The sequence below is a fragment of the Natator depressus genome, chromosome 14, assembly GCF_965152275.1.
Source record: "Natator depressus isolate rNatDep1 chromosome 14, rNatDep2.hap1, whole genome shotgun sequence".
NCBI lineage: Eukaryota > Metazoa > Chordata > Testudines > Cheloniidae > Natator > Natator depressus.
In genome coordinates, this window is record NC_134247.1 from 35,835,717 (window position 1) to 35,849,198 (window position 13,482).

General features: G+C 54.0%; 1 protein-coding gene across 2 annotated transcripts; it reads right to left on the bottom strand.

The window, feature by feature from the left end:
- Positions 1-232: 232 nt before the first annotated feature.
- Positions 233-9,519, bottom strand: LOC141998701 (uncharacterized). Of its 2 annotated transcripts, none has more exons than XM_074971653.1 (4): positions 9,340-9,519; positions 4,690-4,818; positions 3,286-3,381; positions 233-2,371 (listed from the first exon to the last, which is right to left on the bottom strand). In XM_074971653.1, exons 2-4 carry the CDS (start codon positions 4,775-4,777, stop codon positions 456-458), a joined length of 2,100 nt encoding a protein of 699 aa, XP_074827754.1. In that variant the 5' UTR covers positions 4,778-4,818; positions 9,340-9,519; the 3' UTR covers positions 233-455. The 2 variants fall into 2 exon arrangements, with proteins under 2 accessions (XP_074827754.1, XP_074827753.1); XM_074971652.1 differs by having other exon boundaries at positions 233-2,374.
- Positions 9,520-13,482: the final 3,963 nt, after the last annotated feature.

A 13,482-nucleotide genomic window follows, 5' to 3' on the forward strand; every position in this document is an offset into this window, starting at 1 on the left:
CACCCAATGTCTGCTGCCCCCTCTGGTTCCTACACCCCCAGTCCCCAAACTCTCATCCCCCCTGCTTGATGTCTACCCCACCTCCCCCCATATCTAGTCCCTATCCCAGACCCAGCCCTCCACCCTCTTCCCTTCTAGCTCTCATTTCCACCTGGGTATGGGGTGGGTGGGGGGAACCCCCTAGCCCTATGGCATTCTGGGGGGGGGGGGGGGGGGGGAGGAGAAGAGGGTCTCAGCTACCAGGCGGCTCAAGGGCCATTTTTCTGCATCAGCAGTGAATCATGCTGCTGGTGTGAGGGGGCAAACTTCCACCCCCCCTTCACCCGCAGAGAATCCCCTGGCTGGGGGGGAGAACATGCCAGTCCCCCAACCAGCCCCATCCAGGGCAGAGGGCGTTTCTGGCTCTCTCCAAACACAGGGGTTCCCCCTCCCCCTACACACCCTGCTTAGCCATGTTAGGAGTTGGGAGGAGGCTGCTGGGCCCAGCTCTCCAGAGGGGCAGCAGCACTGGCCTCCCGTTCCCCTGGCCTCCATGCGCCGGGAGCTGAGAGAGACTTGGTCGCCCAGGCCCGGGGGGAAGCAGTCGGAGAAGCGGAGGGGACAGGGCATTGGAAGCGGGTGGCCGGATCCTCAGCCCAGGCCTCGGGCGGTGGCGTGGTCGTCCCGGTCCTCCTCTCGGCCTCCCACCAGGCGGGCGGCAGCAGGGACAGCGGGCTGTCGGTGCCAGCGGTGTGGAGTCTCTGGTGGGCCGCCAGGGCCGCGCTGAGGCTGAAGGCTTTGCCGCAGTCAGGACAGACATGCCGTTTCTCCGCGCCGGCCTGGGCGTGGGCCCGCTGGTGCCGGTTGCGGTGGGAGCTGCGGCCAAAGCACTTTCCACAGTGGGCGCAGGGGAAGGGCTTTTCTCCGGTGTGGGTGAGCCGGTGCCGGTCGTAGTGCGAGCTCCAGGCGAAGCCTTTGCCACAGACACTGCACTGGTAAGGCTTCTCACCCCGGTGCAGCCGGCGGTGCCGCTCCAGGGCTGCAGCAGAGGTGAAACCTTTGCCACAGTCAGGGCACTGGTGAGGCCTCCCCTCCCGGGTGGCGTGGGTGCGCCGGTGAGCCAGCAGGGTGGAGCTGACGGCAAAGCTCTTGCCACAGTCGCCACAGCGGTAGGGCCGCTCACCAGTGTGGATGCGCCGGTGCCGCTCCAGGTGGGAGCTGACGGCGAAGGCCCGCCCGCACTCCCCGCACCGGTAGGGCTTTTCTCCCGTGTGGATGCGCCGGTGACGCTCCAGGTGCGAGATCCAGCCGAAGCTCTTCCCGCAGGCCCCACACGGGTACGGCTTGCCGGCAGCGCCGGTGTCAGGGGCCGGCGCCAGGTCCTCGGCGGGCCTTTCCCGGGCGTGGGTGCGCCGGTGTTTGGCCAGGGCCGACCCCCAGCGGAAGCGGCGCCCGCAGTCTGGGCAGGCGTAGGGGCGCTCGCCCGTGTGCACGCGCTGGTGCTTGAGCAGGTTCGAGCTCTGGCTGAAGCATTTGCCGCACTGTTGGCAGCGGTGGGGCCGCTCGGGGCCACTCTCCTCGACCTGGCAGGGCCCCTCTCCCACCCCGCCGCCGTCCTGGGTCTGCGTCCCCTTGTGCTTGAAGCGCTGTGGGTCCGTCTGGTGGTTGAGGCGCTTACCGCAGTCGGCGCACCTCTGCGGTGGGGGCGGGGCTTCCTCCTCAGCCTCCTCCTCCTCCGCAGCTGCCGCGTGGGTGCGCATGTGGCGGTCCAGGTGGGAGCTCCAGGCGAAGGCCCGGCCGCACTCCCCGCACTGAAAGGGCTTCTCTCCCGTGTGGATGCGCTGGTGCCGCTCCAGGTGGGAGCTCCAGGCAAAGGCCTTGCCGCAGACGCCGCACTCATACGGCTTGCCGCCCAGGTGGCTCTTCTGGTGCCGGGCCAGGGCGTTGGGGTCGGCGAAGCTCTTGCCGCACTGCGGGCAGCGGTTGGGCTTCTCTCCGCCCGGTGCATGGGTGCGCTGGTGGGTCAGCAGGGAGGAGCTGACGCTGAAGCGGCGCCCGCAGTCGGGGCAGGCATAGGGGCGCTCCCCAGTGTGCACCCGCCGGTGGATGGTCAGGTCCGAGCGCTGGATGAAGGTCTTGCCACAGTCGGGGCATTCATGGGGCCTCTCGCCCGTGTGGATCTTCTGGTGCTTGGCCAGCGCCGACTTGTGGCTGAAGGTCTTGCCACACTCGGCGCAGGTGTTGGGGCTCTCCCCGCTGTTAGCCGGAGGCTTCTCCCCTGCCTCGGGGCTTTGGGGAGCCTTCCCAGCGCCGTCGGCTTTTCCCGGGGCCGGCTCCTCTGGGCTCGCTTCCTGGGGTTTCTCTTCTTCTTTCCCACTGGCGGTGCTGTCTGCTGCTAGGGGAGAGAGACCCAGACACGAGTCATTCCCTGCATGGCGAGGGGAACAAACCACAACTGCCGAGGAGCGTTGTGATGATAATGCAGCATTCAGGCCTCTATATTTGCTGGAGATAGAATTTTGGGTCTTGTTGGCCCTTCTGGCTTTTGATATTTTTATATTCTTACTAATATGGGTGAACAAAGAACACTGTGTGTTACATCTGCCCACAAGGAGATGGGGGGAGGGGGAGGAAGAGATAAGAAATAGAGCTAAAATGTTGCTGGGTAGAGTGGGGGTGTAATATACGAGCGTACACTTGAAGACTGCCTCAAATCCTATCTCAAGGCAAGGTCAGGCAACCAGTCGGGAGGGGCGAAGGGACTGGAGTGGGGCAGGGGGGTATAAGAAACACTAACAAGCCAAAGAAATGCTTGTCCCTGACTGAAGCATAACCTCACTCCTTACCCCTCCCATGGGGTACAAAAGAGGTGGTACCGAAGCCCCCAGACCGAAGTCCCTCCAAAATGGCACATGACCATAAATGGTAAGGGGTTGGACAAAGGGCGTGCACTACAGGTATAATTATGCCTGCTATGGAGGGGGGAATGGGGACACTGGGGAAACAGGCTCTGCCAGGGTGCAGAGCTATGGCTATGCTTGCCTGATTAACGCCAATAAACATCACGTTGCCTGCACTTTGGACTCCTGGTCTTCTGCTTTCTGTCTGCCCTCAGCAGGGAGATTGAACGGCCAGCAGCCACATCTCCCCCCAGAACCCGACCCCAAAAAGGAGGGGGACCGATTCTGCCTCTGCATCCCATCCGGACGCTCGCGGGGAGGGAGCTACTGCCAGGGCTCAGTCAGGGTTGGTGGGTAGCCATGCGTGACATTGCAGGGATCCTCTCCTTCCTGGAGAGGGACTCACCTGCCCGGCCACCTCTGGGTACGTGAAGATCCAGGGCTGTCGGCTCATCCCCTCGGTCCAGCCGGGAGAGCAGGTCAGGCTTGGAAATTGGAAATTCTGCTCGGGGACAGGGCGAGCGACAAAACGAGCAAGATCAGAGCAGGTTGGGCATTGCCACGCCCCCCCCCCGCCTCCCTCAGCCTCAGTGGCCCCTTCCCAGAAGCCCATGGGGCTCTTACTCTCTGCCACAACCAGGTCCTTCGTCCTTCTCCCCTCTGTGAGAGACCTCAGCTCCTATCCGCCTTCAGCCTCTCTCCTCACCGCTCAAGAAACCCAACGACATCATAGCCCATCAGAGAGGAGTCACATTTCTACTAGCTTGTTCCCCACCCCGTTACTCCTGCCCCTGTTAAATAGGCTGCTTTTCCCTTTCCCCACCCCAGAGGATCCCCTCTCGCTCAGCCCTGCTATCCCATCCGCCAATTCTCACCCCAAAGCTCCTCAAGGGAGATCTGTGTCCAGCCCTCAGATGCCCGCTCTCCCACTCAGATTCAGCCTCCCTCCGCTGCCTTTCCTAGTAACTCTGAGGGGCCTGTCCCCCGCACTCCTGGACATATCCTCCTCACACCCTCTGCTGCCTCCAGTGCAGGGACCCACCTCCTCCCCTCCCAGACCCTTCTGGCACCCTGGGACATGTCCTGTCCTGTTTTTCGGGCTTCTGCAGCCCTGCCTTTGGGATATCTTTTTCCTCCGCCTTTGTCTCCCTCTGTTATCACTAGGGTCCTACCAAATTCAGGGTCCATTCTGGTAAATTTCACAGCCATAGGATTTGAAAACTGGTAAATTTCACGTTTGCAGATATTTAAATCTGAAATTTCATGGTGGTGTAACCGTGGGGGTCCCAACCCAAAAGGGGATCATGGAGGAGTCACAAATCTGTTGGGGGGGGGGGGTGTCACGGGATTGCCCCCCTCACTTCCATGCCACCTTCAGAGCTGGACTCTGAAGGCAGCAATCAGGGAGCTTCCCAGAAGTGGGTCTGAGCTCTCCTCCCCCCCCGCCCCCCGAGCGGCTGTGCAGGGGTTGGACAAGTCCTGTGCCTCCCCAGGGCAGCTGGAGCTAGGAGCCCGCTGGCTGGGGCTCTCCTAGCAGAAGGAGGAGATCAGATTGAATGGGGAAGGGCTTATTTCATGGTCTGTGACATGTTTTTCACAGCCGTGAAATTGGTAGTGCCCAAGCTACCACCAGCCCTAGCTACCACTTGGGACCCACTGTCCCACTCCCATGGCTTCATTCACTCCCTTCTCCACTACATCCCTGAGTTCTGGGGCATAGGGGGAAGCAGGGGGTGGATTCCCCAGCAAGAAAGACCCCTGAATGGGGCCACTCGCGGCTCCCTACGGAGAAGAGGAAGCGATTACTTACCGAGGGCCATCAGGGTTTCGTAGCTCTCCTGCATGACATCCCTGTACAGGGCCCTCTGCCGGGGATCCAGCAGCACGTACTGCTCCATGGTGAGACACGGCTCCTGCCTCCTCCACCGGTCGCCGGCCTCTGCAACAACAAAACCTCCCCTGCTCAGCACCCGCCGCCCCAGCCGTAAGTCCGCCGGCGCAGGCGCCGCAGGGCCAGGCTGCCCTCTGCCTCCCGGGGTGGACTGTCGTTCCCTCCCCTGTGCAGGCCTAATGTGCTTCTGCTAAGCCCCTACCTCTTATTCCTGGGAGCAGCCCAGGCTGCAGCATCAGGTTCCTGGTTATTAAGTAGACTCTGTGGGTGGTACCCTGATTACAGCAGCTGGTGGCCCTCCATGAATCAGAACTTTCTTGGAGGTGCCTAAGGCAGTGGAATAAACTCTCTAAGGAAGCAGGGACCCTCACAAACCTCCCCACCACCAGTGCAAAGCCCAATTCTTGGACCTGGCTTCTCCGACAAACATATAGCACTGGGGGAGGGGCATGAATATAGATGTTAAAAATTGTGATTGCAAAGTGCACAAGTGCTACAATAACGAAGGCCATGTAAGCGCCCAACACTGACATGTAAGCGAGCACAGCTGTGCAGAGTACGGAGGTTCCACGTCACAGAGGGTTTCGTGATTTCTAAACGGACCTGCGTTCGGAGTTGGCACGAACACCGGAAATTTCGAAATTCTCGGCAAAGGAAAATTCAAAAAGTCGTTTCAGGGCATTTGAAAGGTTTTGTTTTGACTTGTTTCATTACTATTTTGCATTATATGATGGCAATTTCAAAACGAGTCATTTCAAAACACACAATCAAAACGTTTTCTTCCCTTTTTTCCCCCAAATCAATCTGATGACAGAACTGCATATTCCGGTGGCATAAGGTTTCCATCCCAGTGTCTCCGACCAGCTCTAGAACTAAGGGGTGAAGTTTTCAGAAACAGCGAGGAGACCCAATTCCCATTCATTTCAGTGGGGAAGGGGCTGATAGCAGGAGGCGTGGAGCAGGGGCAATGGGGAGTCTGGAGTCTCAGGAAAATGTGTTGGGGGGGGGTCTCCCCCTTTCTCCCCCATACCCAGGGGCTACTCTGCTGTTGACACAGGGGCTGGAGGGAAGCAGGTGCGCATGCAAGACAGACCAGCTGATCTGGAAAGGTCTATGCCAGGGGTTCTCAAACTGGGGGTTGGGACCCCTCAGGGGTCGTAAGGTTATTACATGGGAGGGGGTCATGAGCTGTCAGCCTCCACCCCAAACCCCGCTTTGCCTCCAGCATTTATAATGGTGTTAAATATATTTTAAAGTGTTTTTAATTTATAAGGGGAGTCGCACTCAGAGGCTTGCTATGTGAAAGGGGTCACCAGTACAAAAGTTTGAGAACCACTGGTATATACTAACCAGCTTCAACTTCTCCATCTGGTGGCTGCATCCTCCTGGCAGCCCACACCCTGGTCCCATCTGTGCTGCATTCCAAGCCAGGAACAGACTCAGCCAAGGATGAGACTGGAGGGAGGGGAAGAGACCAGATCCCTTTCATCTACTGAGGGCATCATACCCCTCACCCTCTCTTGGCTAGAAGCAGAAGGGTAAGATTCCCGCTCCTGGGTGGGACTCAAACCTGCAACCTCTAGATCCAACAGTATGAGCTGCAATTGCCAGACGTAAGAGACCCAGGTGGTGTGCCCCACCATCAGGAGCCAGCTCAAAGCCCTACATGTTTCTGTCACTAGAGGGGAGAAAGCCACACTAAGCATGAGTTATATCAGTGTGTGTGAGGGGAGCGTAGCAGAAAGGTAAGGGTAACTACAGTATTGCCAACCCCAAAGCATTCAGGCCCCAACCAAAAAATAATGAGATTTAAAAAATAACGATAAATGATGGGGGGGTAGGGGGTATTTTCTTTCTGGTTTTTGAGCCTATAGGGGTCACATTTTCAAGCATCTCTGCAGTTTAGGAGGCTGGAAACTCAATGTTGTATTCTTGCGATTTTATCTCATGGCATTTGGTGCAGGAAATTTGGAGAAAAGGGCTTAATTTAAATGTTTACATAACTTCAGTCCTGAAACAGTGTGAGATTTTCAAGCAATATACAAAACACAGTCCTCTTTCACTGCTGCATGGTATTCAAGCCTCCATTTTGCCTATCCCCAATGAAATGGCCCTAATCCATTGGCTAAATTTCAGATCCACGTGGACACCAAATTACAACAACAATCTCCTTTGAGCCCAATAATTAAGGGTACAAGGATTACCACAGCCTTGTGAAAGAGCCACGTGCAGAGAAGGGTCAGTAGCAGAATTTGAACACAGAATCTTCTGCCATCAAAGCACATATTTGAGCCTCTTGAGCTAAAGGAGGAACTTCAGCAGCTGGTGCCAGTAGTAGCCTCTTATCCTCTCTGAGGATAGAGGGTGCTGTGACACACACACTCTTTACAGGGGTCAAGAATAAAATCCCCACCTTCACTACATGAATCTCCAGGTGAAATCCTACACAGGAGGTCTGACTAGTGACCAAAGAGATCCCTTCTGGCCATACAATTTAGGTCTTTAAGTTTGTTACAATTAGCCCCTTGGGGTGGATCATTTACACCTACACAGGGTGGGTGCAAAAGTCAACCAGATCAGAACGTTGGAGCTTTTGCATTTGCTTTGCACGGATGCGACCGAGCTGCAACAAAATGTGAGGCAGATGGAGAATTACACCCCACGATTTCAGAGGGGCAGGATGGGGTCAGGGTGGGGAAAGAGGCAAAAGCCTGGGGGAAGGAGAAAGGAAGAGTTAAAGTAGTGGTCTGTCCCAAGCAGGGACTCGGTGGAAAAGGCATCGTGAGGGGTTGTGTGTTGATGGTGTATCCCATGTGATTTCCATGTGCCAGTCCCACCCAGCCTGGGCCACATGCAGAGGGTAAATCCGAGCCGCTCCTGTCCAGTGTCTCTCTGCTAATTTACACCAGCTGAGCATCTGTCTCTGGTTTTTAGCCGATGTTTCAAAGCTAAACTATTTTCTACTCTTTAAACCCTTTTTCTTGGGCAGCCAACACAAAACTTCTTAGTCAACCACAAAAGCACGTCCTGTGGAGTCGGTAACACATGCCTTGAGTCGCTGAAAATTGCCTCCGTTTATTTTCACCCACTTCTACCAATTTACAACCCAGCAGCAGGTTCAAATCATTCCCTCCATTGTGCATTGCCATGCATTCATTGACACAGATGTTCTTTTGCCCATTTGCCCAGCTGGGTTAGTTAATGGTTAAGAGTTAACTGTTGACTCAAAACTCTTGCAGTTAGTTATTTGCAAAGGGGGCCACCTCGTTTCCAAATCACTAATATATTAAACCTCCTAGTCTGGAGCTGCTATTAAGCTTTTGTATCTATATTAACTAGCCATTTATACCTACTGTTTCCTGTCTCTTAGCCAATTTCCAACCCAGAATAGAACTTTACCTCTCATCCCATCATTATTTGGTTTTCTTAATAGCCTTTTGTGAGGGGCTTTGTCAAAGTTTTTGAAAGTCCAAATTAAACCTGTCTACTGCTTCTCCATTATCCACTATTTGCCGTAGTTCTCCACCTGGAGTATGCGTACCCTGGGGGGGTACACAGAGGCCTTCCAGTGGACACAGCAGCTCCTTTAGATATTTGCCTAGTTTTACAACAGGCTACATAAAAAGCACTAGCGAAGTCAGTACAAACTAAAATTTCATACAGACAATGACTTGTTTATACTGCTCTATAGACTATACAGCAAAATGTAAGTACAATATTTATATTCCAATTGATTTGTTTTCTCATGACATGATAACAATGAGAAAGGAAGCAGGTTTTCAGTAATACTGTGCTGGGAGCCTTTTACATTTTCAAGTCTGATTTTTTTAAGTAAGCCGTTTTAAGTGAGGTGAAGCTTGGGGGTATGCAAGACAAATCAGACTCCTGAAAGGGGTAAGTAGCCTGGAGAGGTTGAGAACCGCTGTGTTAGTGAACTCTGATAGCTTAGAGCAACATGATGTTGCTCTGCAGAAGCTATGCTGGTAAGTCTCGATCACATAATACTGACCTATCAGCCTATAAAGCTGAGGGTTTATAACCGTCTTTAAATATTGCTGGAAAGAGATTTTCCAGATACTGAAATCAGGCTCACTCATCTGCAATTCCAAGGGCCAGAGCTCTTTACAAATGTATTCGCTACCCTTCAATCCTATGCTTTAGCAGCTGATTCTCATGTCTGATTGCATTTTCTTTTGGTGTTGGCATCATATTTCTCCTTCTCTAGCAAAGACACTTTTGCGAGCGCTGGCTAATTAAATCCTACCTTTCCGTGCATGATCATACGGGGGCTTTTTGAAATCCAATTTACGTCCCCCCAGAGCCAACCGCAGTCCATGCCGCCTTCAGCAAGTTAAATCACACACAAACACACACAGAGGAGAATGCTAACTTCTGGATCCACTCATGCAAACAGGAGCAAGAGCCCGGGCTTGCCCGTGACAGCAGCAGCTCGGGGACTCGCGGACCCCCGGGGAGCAGAGATTATGGGGAGGGTAAGGAGGAGCCATTTTTACAGTCTGGCCACAGCCAAGACTGAATTCTCTCTCTCTCTCTCTTTCTCTCAATCACCTGCAGGCTCCGGCTCCGGAGCTGGTGTGGGCAGAGCCCGGGGCAGGTCCCAGCCACCGGAGAGAGTCCCAATCTGGGCTGGGCGCAGAGGGCGCTTTGCTGAAGGTCTTTCCCTGGCGCAGCAGCTGCTCAGTCCTGGCTCTTGGGTCACTATGGACGCAGCTGCTGGCACTCAGCGTCTGACCCAGGAAGCTCAGCCCCCTGATATCCTGAGCGAAGGAGAAGAAGCAGCAAATACAGAGGAAGAGAGCAAAGGCATAAGCCAGAGCAGCCTCCCGTCCCTCCGCAATAACCAGAGCCCTCTGGTGGCACCAGCTCCTGGATCCGCATTGCTGCGCTCCCCCCGGGGCAGAACATGGCCCAAAGGGGGCGGATCTGGCCAGAGGGATTCTGCCCCCACCCCAGCCGCCTGCGGGGAGTGTGTGTCGGGAATCCGGGTCCAGCCAGGGCCGTGCTCGGCAGCCGGGCTCTCCATGCCCCTGTGCCACGCAGCGCCCCGCGGGGAGAGGGGCTGGTCCCCGCCGGCCTCGGGAGCCAGGCGTCAGGCCGGATGCTGGCGGGTGTAAATCAGCATCGCTCGGCTGACTTTGTGGAAGCTATGGCTGGTTACACCGCTGGGGATCTGGTCCCCATTGACTCCCATGGAGCGATGCTAATTTACACCCGCTGGGGATCTGGTCCCCATTGACTCCAATGGAGCGATGCTAATTTACACCTGCTGGGGATCTGGCTCCACTGACCCCCAGGGAGCGATGCTAATTTATACCTGTTGGGGATCTGGCCTCCAGGGAGCGATGCTAATTTACACCCACTGGGGATCTGGTCCCCATTGACTCCCATGGAGCGATTCTAATTTACATCAGCTGGGAATCTAGCTCCATGGAGCTATGCTAATTTACACCCGCTGGGGTTCTGGCCCTCAGCACTTACATGGGGATCTTCAGCCAGACATCTCAAAGCGCTTCACAAAGAAAGGTAAATCTCATTATTATTTGTAAAAAGAACGCAGAGTACTTGTGGCACCTTAGAGACAAACACATTTATTTGAGCACAAGCTTTCGTGGGCTAAAACCCACTTCATCAGATGCATGCAGTGGAAAAAAGAGAGATATATATACACAGAGAACATGAAAATTTTTGTTGCCACACCCACTATAACAAGAGTGATCAGTTAAGGTGAGCTATTATCAGCAGGAGAGAAAAAAAAACACGGAAGGGCTGTGACTTGCTCCGGATCATGCACCAGGTCAGTGCCAGAGCCCGGAGCAGAACCGAGGAGTCCTGCACAGGAACGACCCTCCAAAAATGTGTTCAGGTTCCCACACCACATAACAGCCCAGCAGGAAACTAGAGTGGAAGTGGCAGCCCAGGGGGGATCATGTATCCTGTTATTGTTCGTACAGCACCTAGCGCAATGGGACCCTAGCCTATGACTAGGGCTCATCGGGGGCACCACAGTGCACAGAATGGAATGCTAGACACTCCTATCCCTTTGGAGCGCCTGAGACATGCAGCAGGGTTCGCTGGGAGGAGGTCAGGGAAAGACCCAACAGGAGTCTAAGCTGGTCTAGAGAGATCAGATGTGACAGAGACTTGGCGGGGAGATGGACAAGGTCTATTCACACGGTGAAATCCTAGCGGATCTTAAACATAAAAAAGAAGCTTACAAGAAGTGGAAGGTTGGACATATGACCAGGGAAGAGTATAAAAATATTGCTCGGGCATGTAGGAATGAAATCAGGAGGGCCAAATCGCACCTGGAGCTGCAGCTAGCAAGAGATGTCAAGAGTAACAAGAAGGGTTTCTTCAGGTATGTTGGCAACAAGAAGAAAGCCAAGGAACGTGTGGGCCCCTTACTGAATGAGGGAGGCAACCTAGTGACAGAGGATGTGGAAAAAGCTACTGTGCTCAATGCTTTTTTTGCCTCTGTCTTCACTAACAAGGACAGCTCCCAGGCTGCTGCGCTGGGCATCACAACATGGGGAGCAGATGGCCAGCCCTCTGTGGAGAAAGAGGTGGTTAGGGACTATTTAGAAAAGCTGGACGTGCACAAGTCCATGGGGCCGGACGAGTTGCATCCGAGAGTGCTAAAGGAATTGGCGGATGTGATTGCAGAGCCATTGGCCATTATCTTTGAAAACTCGTGGCGAATGGGGGAAGTCCCAGATGACTGGAAAAAGGCTAATGTAGTGCCAATCTTTAAAAAAGGGAAGAAGGAGGATCCTGGGAACTACAGGCCAGTCAGCCTCACCTCAGTCCCCGGAAAAATCATGGAGCAGGTCCTCAAGGAATCAATCCTGAAGCACTTACACGAGAGGAAAGTGATCAGGAACAGTCAGCATGGATTCACCAAGGGTAGGTCATGCCTGACTAATCTAATCACCTTCTATGATGAGATTACTGGTTCTGTGGATGAAGGGAAAGCAGTGGATGTATTGTTTCTTGACTTTAGCAAAGCTTTTGACACGGTCTCCCACAGTATTCTTGTCAGCAAGTTAAAGAAGTATGGGCTGGATGAATGCACTATAAGGTGGGTAGAAAGTTGGCTAGATTGTCGGGCTCAACGGGTAGTGATCAATGGCTCCATGTCTAGTTGGCAGCCGGTGTCAAGTGGAGTGCCCCAGGGGTCGGTCCTGGGGCCGGTTTTGTTCAATATCTTCATAAATGATCTGGAGGATGGTGTGGATTGCACTCTCAGCAAATTTGCGGATGATACTAAACTGGGAGGAGTGGTAGATACGCTGGAGGGCAGGGATAGGATACAGAGGGACCTAGACAAATTGGAGGATTGGCCCAAAAGAAATCTGATGAGGTTCAATAAGGATAAGTGCAGGGTCCTGCACTTAGGATGGAAGAACCCAATGCACAGCTACAGACTAGGGACCGAATGGCTAGGCAGCAGTTCTGCGGAAAAGGACCTAGGGGTTACAGTGGACGAGAAGCTGGATATGAGTCAGCAGTGTGCCCTTGTTGCCAAGAAGGCCAATGGCATTTTGGGATGTATAAGTAGGGGCATAGCGAGCAGATCGAGGGACGTGATCGTTCCCCTCTATTCTACATTGGTGAGGCCTCATCTGGAGTACTGTGTCCAGTTTTGGGCCCCGCACTACAAGAAGGATGTGGATAAATTGGAGAGAGTCCAGCGAAGGGCAACAAAAATGATTAGGGGTCTGGAACACATGACTTATGAGGAGAGGCTGAGGGAACTGGGATTGTTTAGTCTGCAGAAGAGAAGAATGAGGGGGGATTTGATAGCTGCTTTTAACTACCTGAGAGGTGGTTCCAGAGAGGATGGTTCTAGACTATTCTCAGTGGTAGAAGAGGACAGGACAAGGAGTAATGGTCTCAAGTTGCAGTGGGGGAGGTTTAGGTTGGATATCAGGAAAAACTTTTTCACTAGGAGGGTGGTGAAACACTGGAATGCGTTACCTAGGGAGGTGGTAGAATCTCCTTCCTTAGAAGTTTTTAAGGTCAGGCTTGACAAAGCCCTGGCTGGGATGGTTTGATTGGGGATTGGTCCTGCTTTGAGCAGGGGGTTGGGCTAGATGACCTCCTGAGGTCCCTTCCAACCCTGATATTCTATGATTCTATGATTCTATTCTGCACCCAAACACACACTTTGGAAAGCATAGGCGCTCGGTGGCCGGTGAGCACAGAGGAAGCTGGGACACTATCATTAACCCCCGTTTTACAGATGAGGAAACGGAGGCCTGGAGAGCGGAAGTTACCTGGCTAAAGTCCTGCAGCAGGCCAGTGGCAGAAGAACCCAGGTGTCCTGCTCTACGCAGTAGTCACACTTGCCCATGGGGAAATAGCTGCTGTGAGCAGAGCCAGAATGGGGGACGGGCACTGATGGGGAGCAGCATCCGGGCACAGGTAGGGGGAGGGCTCTTGTTGGGAGTCACTCCTCTGCTCCTCTTGGACTCCCCAAGCTGCCCCCCAACTTTTGGTGGCTTTCCCACCCCACATACATTTTTCCAGTCCCTCTGGCATCACTGGAGGAGATGTGAAGGCAAATGAAGAAGTCATTAGAAGAAAAATACACAGGTGGTCAAGAGGAGGCATGAGTGACTGGAGCTTGCTTCAGTTTCTCCCTCTGCAAAAAGGGGTCAGTGATAACTGACCTCCTTCGTAAAGCACTTT